The 16,374-nt window shown below is 43.9% G+C and overlaps 1 protein-coding gene across 1 annotated transcript in view; it reads left to right on the top strand.

The window, feature by feature from the left end:
* PDK3 (pyruvate dehydrogenase kinase 3) overlaps window positions 1-16,374 on the top strand; it is a 66,827-nt gene that overhangs the window by 12,888 nt on the left and 37,565 nt on the right. The window contains exons 2-3 of the mRNA XM_039257243.1: window positions 11,092-11,233; window positions 15,223-15,294. Coding sequence (XP_039113174.1) covers window positions 11,092-11,233; window positions 15,223-15,294 — 214 coding nt within the window. The remainder of the gene's footprint in view (window positions 1-11,091; window positions 11,234-15,222; window positions 15,295-16,374) is intronic.

Genomic DNA, 16,374 nt, shown 5'->3' with positions numbered 1-16,374 from the left:
CTTAGTATATGATTGCCAACTTTGTATAAATTCGGTGATTTTCTCCTCCCGCTTCTGATATTAAATAGAAAGCCAAAAGGTAATTGCTTTATTACTATGCCTGTACTGGTCACGTAATGTGCTTGTGACCCCTTTATTTCTAATCAACTCTTAAACTACTTGCTCACAGCGAATCTCCCCTTCTCTAGAAACTGCCCTGTGTACAAAGGGAGCCCACTTCTTTGGTTAGCATTCTGTACAGATTCTCTGCCACATTATCTCCAGCCTGCATTCTCCTAGTCCTGCTTCTTACTTAGCTTGGTTTTAGAAACTGTTGGAGAAGGAAATTTAAATGGACTCTGTGGAAACTGAAAAAGGTTGAGTAGATTCCAGCAGCATTTTCTGAGTACTCACCAACATTTGGTATAAAATACAGTATCGTGGAACTCTCGCAACAGTCATGTCTATGTTACGAATTGGGAAACTGAGGCTCAGGGCCGTTAAGAAAAGTGCCCACACATACAATACAGTTGGGGACCCATAACTTGGTTGTTTTACTCTCCCTCTGTAGCTGAGGAAGTAGATCAGGATCGGACGTAGCGTGGAATCAAAACCCACCGGAGGGGAAGGATCGACGAGAGCACCGTCGCCTCTTGTCAGGAGTCGCCACGTCGAAGTACCGCCATTTCCTTCATGACTGTGTTCAGTTTTTATCTTTCCCACGTAGGTTCATCTAAAGGAGGACAAAGAAGATGGTGGTAATGCTGAAAAGTCTCTTAAGACTCTGAGAACATCCTCAGTCAGCTTCCTAAGAGGCTGAAACAAATCTCAAACATGAAAATAGAGACTAAAAATAGGTAAATAGCAACTGTCTGAAACTAAGGAGTTTTTGATTAGCTTTCCCTCGTTGGATTTTTTGTGATTAATGTTAGTCAGTGGCCTTCAGCCCTGCCACTCATGAGAATAATCTGGGGTACTCCTAAACTAGTGATACCTACCCCTCTCTGAGGCCAATAAATCAATCTCCGGAGGTCGTGTCTAGGCGCCAGGGTCCTGGAGTTACCCAAGTGATTGTCATGTGCTAAGAACCACTGTGTTCGATCCAGTAGACTGTTGGCCTAAGCCTAAGAGCCATGAACCACTTCAGGGGATGGGGTCTCGGATGCCGAAGGTTAGCACTTGAACACCTGGATTTGGAATGAAGTGGAAATAAAAGCTTTGGGAAATTGTCAAGGCATAGTCGCTGCCTTTGGGAGACTTCTAGATAAATGTGAAGCAGGTGGAAATACATAAATTTATATATGCTAGTCAAAGTTTATGAACCCTGTGACTTTGTGGCATGCTTTCCTGCTGTCCCTGCCTCTCCCTCGAAGGCTTGTTTCATAGGGGTGGTTTTGGGGAATGTATGCCATGTTAACCCTCTTGTCCTTCATCCAGTGTCCTTTGCGGCTTTCTGGGTGGAGAACACAATTAGAAGAACACAAAGTGTTTACTCTTTTTCTTGATCTCTGGCTCCATTCTGTGGCTGTCTCCTCGCAGCAGTGCTTTCTCCAGACTCGTCTTAGATTTGACATTATTACTCACGGTTGGTGTACGATGAGTAACTGAATAGAGATGTGAACCAACACCTAACCCCATCTGATGCATTCAGTGGGACCTTGAGCTTAGAGATCATCTCTCCAACGTCTCCAGTTTTATACATGGCAAAGTACAAGTCCTGAGTAAGGCGGAGACTTCCCCGGTCATCAGGTAGCTGTTGCCATGATATCTTGGCCACCGCTTCCAAGGTGAACCAAAAATTATTCTTTCCAGGAGGCAAAGGGAATTTTTTTCCCTTATATTTGTGTACCACTCCCTGCCAGGCCTAATAGTAGGCAGATGGAGCTATAATTCTCCCAACATCGGGTGAAGTAGATATTTCCATTTCTTGGATGAGGATGCTCAAGTTTAAATGATTTAAATATCTTGCCTGAGCAAATTTAGGGGCGAAATCACCTGTAAAATTCAATGAGATGGATCTTTGAAACCTATGCTTTTTTCAGTTCAACGTAGTATGCCATTTCCTTTAGCCTAATATGCCCCTACCCCAATGCAATTCTTCCCAACAAACGTAGTCTCTATTAGTAAATGTCTAGGTTTTGTCTAAATTTGTTCTGCTAGATGATCAGGAAATTGCATACTTTAATCCCCATCTGATCTTCTCATTTCCATACCACCATACTGATACGTCATTTACTTACACTGGCACCGTTTTTATTCTGAGGACCACCACCACATGTTAGCCTGCTTACCGACTCTGGGAGTGTGAGAAGCGATCTGTGTGGACCTGTGCTCCAGTCTTAATTTCTGGTGCCTACCAGTAGTGCAAGTGCGGGCAAACCACTTAACCTTGCTGTACTTCAGTGTATTTAGCTACAGAATCGAACTGCTCGCGTCTGACCACAGGGTCATCAGACTGGTGCAGTTGAGAACATGCAGCACAGGGCATGGCACACGGCAGGTTCCCAGTAGATGGTGGCTGTGCTCTCATTATGGGAAGTTAGTGACACAGCACTTCCTGGATGAAATCGGCTTACTGCTAAGAATAAAATCTGCACAGGGAGCTCTTAACCTTGTATGTTAATTACCTTAAAGTTTGTTGGCTGAAGGTCCCAGCTTTAAAAACAGATCATTTTCCAAGAAACAGCACTTTCAGTTCATTTGTGCTTTGAGCGTGACTGGCTTTGGATCCTCTTCATTCACTGTAGTGGTTAACTTAGCATTTTGCCTCAGTTAACCTCGAGGACGAGTGCACTGTGACCTTTACTTAAGTGTTCTCGCTTCCATGACAACAAGGCATCATGTAGTTTACCAGTCCACCATCAGGACTGGATCCTAAACCCCCTTGTGGAATTAGGTCGATAGGAATGTTTGTGGTCGCTGTGTCACTCCCGTGCTCTAGCTCTTCCACGCTCTGTTTGTGGTATCCTTTCCAAACACATCCATGCCTTTCCTCTCCACTCTCTGGCCCGAAACGCCATACTGACAGTTAACTGCCACTTTATTTTCACCTTCCTACCTCCCTTGGGCTCCTCTTCCCCTAACTTAAAGGATTTGAAACCTCTGACCACACATATAGAATGAAGTGATCTGTCTGCAAGAACAATTGACCATTAACAGCAAATACTATCTTGCATCCCTGAGTTGTGTTTGCTATAGTAAGTTTATACTAAAAATTATTAAGTAGTTTTAATAGGAGTTCAGTTATAACTATCAGTTCTAATAGGAGATAGTTATTAAACACCTGCAGTGAGTTGGATTTTTGTGCCAGTGGGCTCTCCAGTGTCCCGAAGAATCCTGGGACCCACAGGACATAGAACTCGTTGAATGAGGGAAATGGCAGAGGGGTTGTCCAGGCAGAGGACACAGAGTGTGGGCCCACGGTGAAATCTGTTTATAACTTGCTTTGGCCTCCTCGCCTGGCGTACGGATAGCCAGGTTTTTCACAAATCTGTTTATGGACACTTACCTACCTTCAAAGAGTAAACAAGATTCTAAAAAGAAGATGAGGGCATTAGTGGATGTGACTCACTTTCCCTCAGCACACACTTAGATGCCCCTCAGGGAAGGGTCCATTGACTGTCACCTACCTTGATAACCCTGTCATGGTCACCCTGTACCCTCTTTACCTATACGGACAACAAAAATCATTACATGAAGGGAACATGAGCTTCACGCCTCCATTACATATGGTAGCACATTCTGTGTAAGATTTTTGTATTCTTTTTAGAAAACAGAATGGCTCTAGTTATATAGGAAGACCTTTTATTTTAGAAGACTGCTTTTAAAAACAATCTTTTGAATGACCCCATGTTTCCCAATGTAAACATACAATATTGTAATTTATTGGACTCTTCCCTTATTGTTGGATATTTAGGTTGTTGACGGGGTTCCTCCCAAACCCTTCATTTGGAAAAATTTCAGACCTTAGGAAATGTTGTAAGAATAGTACAGTTAACACCTATGTCTGGCATCTAGAGCCTTTGCCATATTTGCCTCTTACCTTTCCCCTGTCTGTCCATCCCTCTTCCTCTCTCCTTCCCTCCGCCTCTCTCGACACATGCTTTTTTGGCTGAACCATCGGAGAGTAAGTTGTGGATGTCAGGACTACCGCCTAGATACTTAAGTATGTATATCCTGAGTGTTGCAAGAGTGTTCTTATCACACTGGGGGATTTCATCATTGATACCATAATACAACTGAATATTCAAATTTCTCCTCACGGCTGGTTGCTCCAGCACAGGACAACTCGGGTCCAGAACATACTCGAAAGGCACTGTGGCCAAGGAGACTGCTGAGGTGGACGCAGGGCCCAGGAGGGGGCTTCTGCCTCAGTGGCGCACCACAGATAGAGGGTGGGAGGGACAGGTAGGGCTGGCTCAAAACTGAGGGATGCACTAGAAGTCTGAACAGTGGGGCCATCCTTCACCCCGCCCGTCAGAACATTAGTAGGTAGGCAGTTATCTGTAGGTAAAGTAGAGGGCACATGGGGACTCTTCTCTAAAGACATTGAGTGAACTACTTAAGGAGAATTAAGGATCCTGGTTTGCTGTTAGGTACTGCCGCCCACCCCCCCCCGCCCCAAAAACCCGGTAAAACCAGATGTCTGCGGTCTTCACTTAGTTGGTCTTTGAAGGCCACAGCATTACTGAACAGGTGCGGACCACCAGATGTCTGAGGTAAGTCCACAGTGAGAGAGAGCCAAAGATCAGCAAATGGCCACTCAAAAATGACCCCAGGGGAAACAAGTTCAGGCAATTAAAGAGTGCTTTAAAATATAACTTGAGAATAAACCATCTTCACGTCCTCATGAACATCATAGGGCAAGTCCGACTTTCTAAAGATGGCCACAGTGATGCTTTCCTACCATGTGCCCTTCCAGCCCTCTCTCAAGAGGAGGAGGGATCTGTCTCCTTCTGGAATCTAGGCAGGCTGTGACTAGCTGTTTGACTTCCAAGCCTGGATCGTAAAAGGCCATGCAGCTTCGCCTTGTTCACTGAACCCACGCAAGCATCCAGCAAACCCAAGGCCTCCGTGCTGTGAGCAGGCCTGTGGAGAGGCTGCCAGATAGCGCTCTGGTAGGCAATCCTAGTTGGCACACAGTCGGCCCAGGGTTCAGGCTTGTAAATGAGGAGCCTTCAGAAGCTTCTAGCTCCCTCCTGTCTAGTAGTCACTGCCTCCCCAGCCCTGGCCTTTGAGTTTTCCAGCTGAGGTACCAGACAAGCTCTCCCTCCTGCATCCTGTCTGAATTCCTAACCCATGGCATTGGTGAGCATAATGAGATAGGCACTGAGCTGAGAGAAGTAGTGTAATGTCTGGGTGTTGCTGGGGCATTGAATTTGCTAGGCAATGAGGTGTGAGTAAAATCCCCAGTCTTTGGCTCTACGGCTCTGATGTTTCTGGCTATTTGTAATAACCAAAACACAGTCTGACCTAGAGTGGAGGCAGCCTTAAGCTTGATAGACCCCTAATCTACCTATCTTGATCTCTGTACTCAGGAGTAAGTTTTCCCAAATATAGGAAGTCTGTGAAACTTCTTAGGCAGTGAAGTAGTACTTCTGGACATGGAGTAAATATTTTAAAAGTATAAGTGAAGGACAATTTCTTTTGAAGGACAGTTAATCATTGTTTAGCCCTGGCAAGTCTAAAACTTAATTAATTATGGTTCTAAAATTCAGTGTTTTCAAAAGATTGAAATGTTATAAATGTAACTGGATAAAAATCAGAGCTGTCCCTAAAATATTTTCTCAGGTATGTTTCAGCCATTTGTGCGTGGTTAATGGTAAAAATACATTGCAGACTCACACATGTAATTGATAGTATTTAGAAAAAAACAGCATAACTAGAATGAGCTTATCAATCTGTTGGTTTTTGGTACCTTGCTGTAATTTTTCCTTTTATTGCTCTCCTTTTTCACTCTGTGATTTCATCACCACCTCTCCCAGACATCTCCCCCACACCCAAGTGTTAAAGCTGAAGGATGTGAGGGCAGCTGGGTGGCTTAGTCGGTTAAGCGTCCGACTTTCGCTTAGGTCATGATCTCGTCGTTCGTGGGATCGAGCCCTGCGTCGGGCTCTGTGCTGACTTCCAGCTCAGAGCCTGGAGCCTGTTTCAGTCTGTGACTCCCTCTCTCTCTGACCCTCCCCTGCTCACGCTGTCTCTCTCTCTCCTAGAAATAAAACATTAAAAAAAAATTTAAAAAAAAAAGCTGAAGGATGTGGACAAAGCCCTCAAGTAATCTAGACAGGGGGCCCTCCATTTGGTGGGCGGCATGTGCTCAACCCTCTGCTTTAATTATAAGATACATTATCGGGTCACTTTTATTAACTGAAGAAATATTTTTTTCTACTTCCTGTAAATTATTCAGAAAGAGGATTAATAAAGATTTCCCAGGCATAGAGGCCACGATGGAAACCAGGTGTAAAGAGTAAGTCAACTCTTGCTCTCAGAAGGCAGGTCAGACACTCTTTTCTTACCGGTAACCGTCACCGAGAGGGCCTCTTGCCCTTGCTCAAAAGTCATTTGTGTTTCTCTGTCTGTTCATCCTGTGTCTTGGTGAATGGAAAGTTATTTGGAACCTCTTTAGACAAAGCAAATCATACCCTTTGCATATGTAGTGATTGTCTCCAACTTCTCAATGAAAGGGCAAAGTTTGCAAAACAGAGCAGAAGAGAATTGAAAGGTCATCATATGAGCATGAAAAACTAAAGAAATGTGCACGGATGTAGTTAAGCTCAGAATTTTTCCTGCCCTTTACCCACTCCCTCATCATCCTTTCAACTGATGGTAGGAAAAAATTTAACTGGTAAAATCGAATAAGGTGAAGCATACAGAGAAATATGGAATAAAAATGGAAAATCAAAATTAAGGAATGTGGGGAAGCCAAGTAAGTGGGGAAAAAATGAAGCTGCATAACTGGAAAGAATAAGTGGAAAATACTAGATATGCCAGACATAAAACCTGAGGCCTTCTGAGAGGACATTCAGTTAAAACCAAAAGGATTTTTTTTTTTTAGGTTTACTTAAAAAAAAAAAAAAGATTGTTGGAACCCTTTGATTTATTTAAACTGAATATCCAGTATTAATACACGGGATAAGACACTTTCAACTTACATGAGAAAAACCACAGAAAGGTTAAAAAAATTTTAGCCTTTCATATTTATTTTTAGGTTCACTAATTAACTTAAAAAGACTTACCCCCCTGTGTAATTAAGGTACCTGAGTACAAAAAATTAATCTCTAAAGCTAAATAAGAATGTAGGAGGCAAAAGAAATTTTTCAGGTATTCTTTCTTAAAACTCCAAACTTCTGAAAGTACTCTCTCTTCTTCCAGTAAATCACTGAGGAACTACCGTAGGTGAGATACTCCCATGGGTGCCATGGTTGGGGTGGGGGTGGGGGTTCCAGAGACAAAACACGATTCTTTGTATTGAAGTTGACAACAGGCTGATCGTCCAAGATGGCTAGACTAAAGGCTTCCTGGTATTCGGTTGTCTTAGATCATTCCAGGTTGTTGGATTTTCTAGTTCATGCAGAGTTGACCCATATATGCATCAAGACCTTTTATTTTAAAAGAAATAAGAGTGGTTGGTAGGGACACAACATACTTTAATCCTTCTTAATCCGTTTTTAATTATGTAGACTCATCAAATGAGTAGAGGCAATCGCACTGAACCAGAATGCAGCCGGCTCTCGGAGTTTAGTATCAGATAATTTGGTCTGGCATCCCGTGACTGCAGGCTTCTCTGCTTTATCATCGCTGGCATCGTTAGTGATGGCTATTTAATGAGCCCCCTCTTCAGAATTTTAAGACATTGTTAATGTTAAACGTTAAGCACTTTTTAACCCTTACTACAGCTCTCTGAAACAGATACTGTTCTTATTTTATAGCTGATCCACTGAGGGGTACAAGTGTAATGTCACTTGTCACATTCATAAGAGCTCCCGAGGCTCAAGTCAGGATTCAAACCCAAGTCTAAGTCTGGCACATGATCTTGGTGTTATTGTTCTGTAGGTCTACAGCCTTTTTTTTTTTTTTTTATGTTTATTTTCAGAGAGACAGAGAAAGAGGGGAAGGGGCAGAGAGAGAGGCAGAGAGAGAGAGAGAGAGAGAGAGAGAGAGAATCCCAAGCAGGCTCCCGCACCACTGGTGCAGAACCCGATGTGGGGCTTAAACCCACGAACCATGGGATCGTGACCTGAGCTAAAAGTCAGAGGCTTAACTGACGGAGTCACCCAGGCACCCCCAAGTCTACAGTCTTTTATCTGAATTTTCAAGTCCAAAAGCCTTTAAATGTTGAAGTTGTTTTTTTCATACCTTTGCTGGCAAAACATGACCTGAACTTATTCGAGGCCATGGTCTTTATCCTGCTCTATGTAAGTGTTCGCAGATTTCACTGCAGCTTTATTGTGTCTACATGAGAGACCATGTTACACAATACACGTACATACTCCTTTTTTACCTTCATAAAATCTGATAACCTTGAATTTCTGAAACCATCTAGCCCTTTGGGCTTCCAGCACAGACAGGGACCAAGCCGTCCCTTGCCATCTGCCAGCCCGCCCCCCACTTCTCCTGGTCCTCCCCGTTCCCCTGACCCTGGCTTCCAATTTGCTGCTGCTGATGTGGACATGGCAGTTTAAGAATGGAAACTTTTCATGTCAGGAAACTCAGGTAATTTTTTGAAATCCCAAGTTCATACTGCCACTCACCATTCTGATTCAACCCCCATGGCCGCCTTCCTCTTCTCCCCCATTCTCTCACTTCCTTCTCCTACAGGGAGTACTTCATCACTTCTTTTGTTCTTAAAAAAAAAAAAAAAAAAAAAGGCGTCTTTTCTATTTAACCAGGTTGCTAAGTATTTTTCCTGGTGTGTGAAAAGTTACTTGTACATTTTACCTTAGATAATAACAGGTCCTTCATTTTGTGATGTGATTCACTGTGATTTAAAAATCAGTATTTTCAGTGCATTTAAAATGATTCGTCTCCAAGAATTATATGGAATATTTTAGGAATGATATATAGTATCTGAAGCAAAGCAGCCGAAGTCCTTTTCAATGTTAATCATCTAAAGCGAAACAAATGTGCACAGAGAGGCCATGGGAGGTGATGGAAGGTCATTGCTGGGATACTACGCCCTACTTCCTTACTTGGGGGAAAAATGGAAGACAGAATTATTGATTCATTAAAGATGTACCCAGGGCCTTCAGTATATTCACTTCGAGTAATGGGAGAAAGGGATGGATTGTTTAAGACTAATCTCTTACTCTAACTTTTAAAAAAATGGATAATGGGGCTCAGGAGTCAGGGGGAGAAAGAAAGGTTCTGGGTGCCTGGGTGGCTCAGTCGGTTGAGCGTCCGACTTTGGTTCAGGTCATCATTTCGCAGTTCGTGGGTTCAAGCCCCATATTGGGCTCTGTGCTGATAGCTAGCTCAGAGCCTCGAGACTGTCTTCAGATTCTGTCTCTCCCTCTCTCTCTGTCCCTCCCCTGCTTACACTGTCTCTCTCAAAAAATACATTAAAAAAAAAAAGAAACATACTGCAGATGACTTTCCAAAGTTCTTTATTTTCAGTCCTATTCAGCAGGGAGAGGAAAGGAATAAACCAGAACTTGGCTGCAAGTGTTAGCAAATCAGACTTACTTCTGGATCTCTGGTTTGTGGCCTGTCTCACTTTTGGAAGAATGGGAAGAGTTTGGAGGAGAGTAGGGGAGAGGGAGAAAGGGGTGATGGGCATTGAGGAGGGTGCTTGTTGGGATGAGCACTGGGTGTGGTATGTAAGCGATGCATCACCAAATCTACTCCCAAAACCAAGAGCACACTGTATGTGCTGTGTGTTAGCTGACTTGACAATAAATTATATTTTTAAAAAAAGAAGAAGAAAATCATTACCCGAGCCTTGCTTGTTTCTCTCTGAGCCTGGTGTCCCAGTTGTCCATCCACAAACATCCTCACGGCAGTATGGAGCCTCAGGAAGGCCTATGGCAGGGGAGGGGGCTGGGATGGACCCATAAGAGTCACGGAGAGCACACGAAGGACTGATGTTTGTGGCTCCTCTGCTCTGTGTTAGGCTCCAGATGCGTTATCACACTTCGTCTTTACAAAAACTGAATTTTCATTCCCATTTTTCAGATTAAGGCAGCTGAGACTTAGAGTGGTTAAGAAGCTTACCCAAGGTTTCATACCCCCAACATGGGGGCTCAGTTGGGGCCGAAGCACATTTCTGTCCCCAGAGCTCATATCCTTTCTATCCTGACCCCCCTCCCCCCACCGTCATCCGGGTTTGCAGCACGACCTGGGAGTGGGGGCAAGACCTACGTGGAACTACTCTGGTCACAGAGCAGTTGGGGAAGGTGCTCCTGTTTCCTCCTCCTGGGCTGGGTACCTTTTCCCGCGCTGTGTCCTGGTTCCGTAAACTATATGCACCACTAGCACGGGGCAGCCGACAGAAGACTCCGTGACCTCTGCTTCTGTGGTCAGTACTGTGTCTTACCCTCTCGGGCTTGCCACGCGTAGTCGGTCACTCTGCTTCTGAGCTGCTTTCTCTGGCACATCCTGAGCCCTGTGTCCTGGTCAGAGCAGGTCTGTGGCCGTTTCCCCGAGTGACAGAGCTCTGATTTCTGGAGAAACACATTTGAAGAAAACCTTAGGAATGAGTTGACACACAGTAGGTGAATGTTTGTGGAATGAGTGGATCTCTTGCCTTCTGGAAACCCCTGTGAGCAGGAGTGGGTTTGCTTGTTCTCCTGCTTTTCTACTTGGCAGCTTTCCCACAGTGTTTATTTGAAAACGAATTCAGATTATATCCCAGGTCACTTTTATATCGCTGCTGATAACACTAGCGATGTACTTGCGTTAAGGGGAAAAAAAACTGCTTTCAAGGTTGCCTGTTGGAATAAATGTTCTTTTTCTATTCTAATTACATTATTTTCTTCAACTTGCAATTTCAGAGGATAAACACTGAGCTGGAGACTGCAGGATTGTTCACTTTTCTCTTCCTGACAGGTAACCGTGCCATCACAAGAGCACTCTGTTAGATTATAAAATCATGGAACATTTATTATCTTTTAATAGGGAGGGATAATGCGTGTGAGAAAACTTCATATATGTTCCTACGAAAGGAGCTTCCTGTACGACTGGCTAACACGATGAGAGAAGTGAATCTTCTGCCAGATAACTTGCTTAACCACCCTTCGGTGAGGCTGGTACAGAGCTGGTGAGTAAATACTGTGGCTTTAGATGGGTCTTCCCATAATGCTCTCAACACTTGGCGTTGAGACCATTCTCCCTAAAAGTACACGTATGCCAGTGTGGGAATGAGTCATTCGGAATAGCTGAGTTTTCCAAGCAGTTATACGTGTTTGTTTTTTTTTAAGTGACAATTTAAAAGTGTCTTAATGAAAATACTTCTCAGTGGACTAGACTGCTTTCTTGACTTCTCAAATTTTATTTTTCTGGTTACAAATGTAATTGTCCGTTGATAGAGAAATTAGCACAGAAAAACATAAAGGGATAACAATGCCGTGACGTCTGTGCACTGGTCTGCCATCCTTTGGGTAAGGGGCTGATGCTGCTTTGGTCAAGTCTCAGCCTTGCTCCTTTTTTCCTGTTAAAGGAGTTTCTTGGAGGCAGTATTTCTTTTAGAGAAGATGAAGTCATTTAAAGGGGACCCTTGGAGGGGCGCCTGGGTGGCTTAGTCGGTTAAGCATCCGACTTTCGCTTAGGTCATGATCTCGCGGTTCATGGGTTCGAGCCCCGCGTCGGGCTCTGTGCTGACTGCCAGCTCAAGCCTGGAGCCTGTTTCATTCTGTGACTCCCTCTCTCTCTGACCCAAACCTACTCACGCTGTCTATCCCTCTCTCCTAGAAATAAATAAAAAACATTAAAAAATTAAAAAAAAAAAAGGGGGACCCTTGGATTGTAAAAATATCAGTACCTAATTTGCCTTCTGAAAAGTAGAAAAAAATCTCAGCCGAGTGTGACATCAAGTTTGATCAGGCACAGCTCTGACGCTTCAGGCACAGTTATTTAATTGGGGCAGTCGAATGTGTGACCAAACCACCCATTAGGTCCGCAGGGTGAGGTTGGTGACTGGTAGGCTGTAAGAGCAGGTGGTGTATTTTCAGAAAGGATTTGCATATGGTCAAGACCCTTGCGTGTTTCCTGTGTTATAAAAAGCAAGGTAGAAGTCACCGAGAAAGCTGGAGGAGGTAGGGAGGCCAGATACAAAAAGTGCCCTCAAGCCAGTACAGGGGAAGTGCTGTGGGTGCACAGAGGGTTTGGGGGGCGGGGGGAGGAGAGGCTGCTGTCGCTTTGCACTGCCCTGAGTAGATGGGTGGAGGGACCAGGGGCAGGGGCAGGGACAGCTTTTTAGGGGAAGGGAATGACATGGACAGATAGATGGAGAATGGAGCTATTAATTAGTTTGCATTCAAAGGGTTAATGGCAGCTAGGCTACCGAAGGAGCATGGACATTCAGCAGTGATTCCTCAGTACTATTAATTATAATCTGTTCTTAGGGCTAAGCATCAGTTGTCTGAGAAGCAGTATATCGGGCGGGCACCATTCTCCATTCCGGACAAGCAGCCGCTCCTCACTGCGGCAGGCCCAGGACCCTGGGGTCCGGGGAGGTCAGAGCACCGGCCCTGGTGACTTGGCTCTCAAAGTAGGCTGCTTTTCCACCCCAGATGCATAGCTTGTTTCCGGATCAGCAAGTGTTTGTTTGCAGGAGACTTCTTTATTGCTTTGAGACCATCATTAGGAAAATTTCTCCAGAAAGTGTGACTTCACTATCGGGGTCATTGTGGTGGGGATTGTAGGTCGGCTAGATGTCCGTCCAGTCCCCTGGGCCTGGCGGTGGTGGCTGACAGTCCAACACCTATCGCTTATGTCAGAGTTACGTCACAGGCTTCAAAGTGAATTGCTGGCAAAGTATAGACTCAGATGACTCGGTCAGCTCTTTTTTTGTCTTCTGTTTGTCTTCCATAGCCATCCCAAACTCATGCATGTCATTTTTAACTGTTTTTAAAATTCAGTTTTGAAATCATTCCCTATGTAACAGAAAGGTTTGCAAGACTAGTACAAGAATTCCCATATACCTTCACCCCGATTCACTAATTGTTAACATTTGGCAGCATTTCTTCTGCTGTTCTCATATTCATTCTCTCTCTGTGCACATATGTATGTATGTGTACATGTTCATGGCATATCACACATGTACAAACATACACATATGATACACATTTTTTTCCCTAAACCATTTGGGTTAAATGTAGACATCATGTGCCTTCACTCATAAATACTTTAGTATATATGTCCCTAAGATCAACTCTTAGAAAACCACAGTATGATTATCAAATTCAGCAAGTTAACATTGATCCAGTAATGTTTTCTTTTTTTAATGTTTATTTTTGTGAGAGAGAGAGAGAGAGAGAGCAAGCAAGCAGGGGAGGGGCAGAGAGAGACGGAGACAGAGGATCTGAAGCGGTCAGCGCAGAGCCCAAAGCCGGGCTCGAATCCACAAACTGTGAAATCACAACCTGAGCCAAAGTCAGACACTTAACCGACTAAGCAGTGGTGCCCCGGTCCAGTAATATATTCTAATACGGGACAACTTATTCTCATTTCATACATTGTCCCAATAATGCTCTTTTCTTTTAAGTAACGTCCACCCCCCCCCCCCATTTAGAAATCTAGTTTAGGATCATACATTGTTCTTAGCTGTCATTTCCTTTTCCTCTTCAAAGTGACTTTTACCTATAATAGGCTGCAAAGCCCACGTCGATAGAACGTGTTTGCTTTGTTCTCTTGGCTTTCGGGCTGGGTGGCTCCACGTGATCTTTGGCTCCTCTCCCTTTGTGATGTGGCTCTTTAAATGAAGTACCCCTTTGGAAAGGACGGGTTACCTCCCTAGAATCCTGCTGGCGTGTGACAGAGGCCTCATCGCCTATGGCTGACTTTGGCCTCTCTGGGAGGTTTGACCTGATGATTTCAACAGTACCTAACCCGCAGCCTGATGTGCCCGGATGCTTTTAAAAAATACATCCAGAGATGCGCATACTTGTAATGTCCTGCGTTGTTACAGAGTTCAAGTGAGGCTGATTAATAGCACATTATTCCTGGTGATGTATTTATGTGCTCCACAGTCAGTTTTTGTTATTGGGAGTACCCTCATCCTATCTCCGAAGCTGGTTAGTAGGATTAGTGGTAATTAATTGTTCAAAATAATTATATTCAGGGATAATTCTTTCCGGGCATGTTCAGATCCAAAGCAGAGATGGCGCACGTCTGAGTGATTGGCATCTCTGAATCCCCTCCAGGTCCAGCGGGTTCTGTCTGGATACAGCTGCTCCAGCAATGTGCCTCTCTCAATCCCATTTTTCTCTGTTCTCCAGATAGTTATTTTGGACAATTATTTCCTGTACTGACCCTGATTGAGATATGTAGTCATTTTTAATCCCGAAGCTGTTTCTGAGGACCTAAGAGGCATTCCTTCTCCTCCGATGCAGTATTGATGAGATTGGTTTAACTCTGAGACGGAACGTTTCTTCCTAGTTTCCAAGTTCCTGTCATGTGCTTTGGTATCACATACGTGTTCCTTACAGTATACATGCACTTTTTGGCTAGTCAAACTGTAGATTTGGTGTACCAGTTAGAATATGTTTGTGAGTAGCAGAAAACCCAATGAAACAATAAATTGACTCCTGTAGCCATAAGGATGAGCTTGTGGTGTTGGTTCGATTCAAAGATTCGTGAGGTTATTCAGACCCTGCTTTGCACGCCATTAGCTTCATTTTCAGGCTGGGTTTCCTCCTGGTGACAGAATAGCTGCAACATCTCCAGGCTTCACACCCAAATAGCAAGCACACTGTATGAACAGCAGAGCAAGGTAATTTCTTTCCCAAACACCTCTACTGTGGCTTCTCTTTTACTGGCCTGCCCTGAGGCAGTAAGCCCATTCCTGAGCCAGCCTCTTGGACTAGTTAGCAATCAGTGACGAGAAAAATATCATTACCCAGAGAAGAGAAGAATCAGGCCACCTAGGAGCTTTGCATGGCATCGGCCTCTCCCGCAGCCCCCTGGCTGCATGGGGGGACAGGGGGAGGGTGGAAACCTGCGTGAGTGTTTGAGCTGCTCTTACAAGGTGGGAAAGGAGGAATGGATGTTGGGTAGGCAGTTAACACAGTCATTCATATTTTTTTTTAGGTATATGCAGAGTTTCCTTGAACTCCTAGAATATGAGAATAGGAGCCCTGAGGATCCACAGGTCTTGGATAAGTAAGTATGGTACCAAACTTACCTGAAAGTAAAAACATCTAGGAGAAAAAATGTTTTTTTGGTAAATAGAACTTGTGTCATTAAGAACCAAGAAGTTTAATTTTTTACGAGAGCGCTAGGTATGCTAATGGGTACCAACGTGACGTGACATTTTTAAATACTTTGGGTTAAGAACTGTACATAGCACAAAAGGAACAATGACTTCAACTTTTGTTTCGTGATGCAGTTCTTCCTTTTACTCAATGTGAACCGGCACAGGCCCCTCACTATAAATATTGCAGTAAATGTTCCACCTAGTGGTAGCTTTAAGAATGCGGTGGCCTCTATAGAGACGTGAATTTATCAATTCAGTCCTTTACAGTTGTTTTTTAAATTTTCAGTGCGATATAACATTTGAGCTCAGAAAACCTGTAATGCTTTTATTTTGGAGCAGCATAAATGAGTGTGCTTTTAATATAATGACCTGACTTCTCTTGTTGCTATTATGCATGAAGCCTGCTAAATTCTCTGATTCTCATGCTGATGGAAAACATCTCTATCTTTTCATTTTTATTTAACTGAAAAACACTAACCCCAGCTCTGAGTGTGGCTTTCTTTTTTACCCTAAGAGAAATTAAGTATCCCCTTCACGTCACTTTCCTCCTGTTTCATGTACACACGAGTGAACACACAAGGCAGGCCTGTTGTGCTGAAGAATTTCCACATAGAAGCCTGGTCCGCATAGTTGTTACAAACCGAGCGCCTTATATAGGCGTTCCAGAAAAAGAACAAAGAAACATTGTGTTATGCAAGCAACTGTAGCTTGAGGCATTGAATCAGCCCTTTCGGTTGTATGGCTCAGGCAGCTAAGTCAGAGACGTGAAATGACTTGCCCCAAGTGGTCATGTTTGCTAGTAGCAGAGCTGGATCCCTAGGTCATTGTTCCATTTCCTTAGTACATCATTCTTTACAACGTTCGTCCTGCCCAAACTGTCGGTTTGAACCTTGAGCAGCTAGCTCCAGTTTAGTTGTAAATTAGAATATAAGGGAGAAGAATCCTGACCCGTTTTATGCTTTGCTAGGTGTTTTGTTAATGGATTT

Source organism: Hyaena hyaena, unplaced genomic scaffold (assembly GCF_003009895.1).
Source record: "Hyaena hyaena isolate Hyena2069 unplaced genomic scaffold, ASM300989v1 scaffold_611, whole genome shotgun sequence".
In the NCBI taxonomy this organism is placed as follows: domain Eukaryota; kingdom Metazoa; phylum Chordata; class Mammalia; order Carnivora; family Hyaenidae; genus Hyaena; species Hyaena hyaena.
This window is presented reverse-complemented; position numbering and strand designations above follow the sequence as displayed.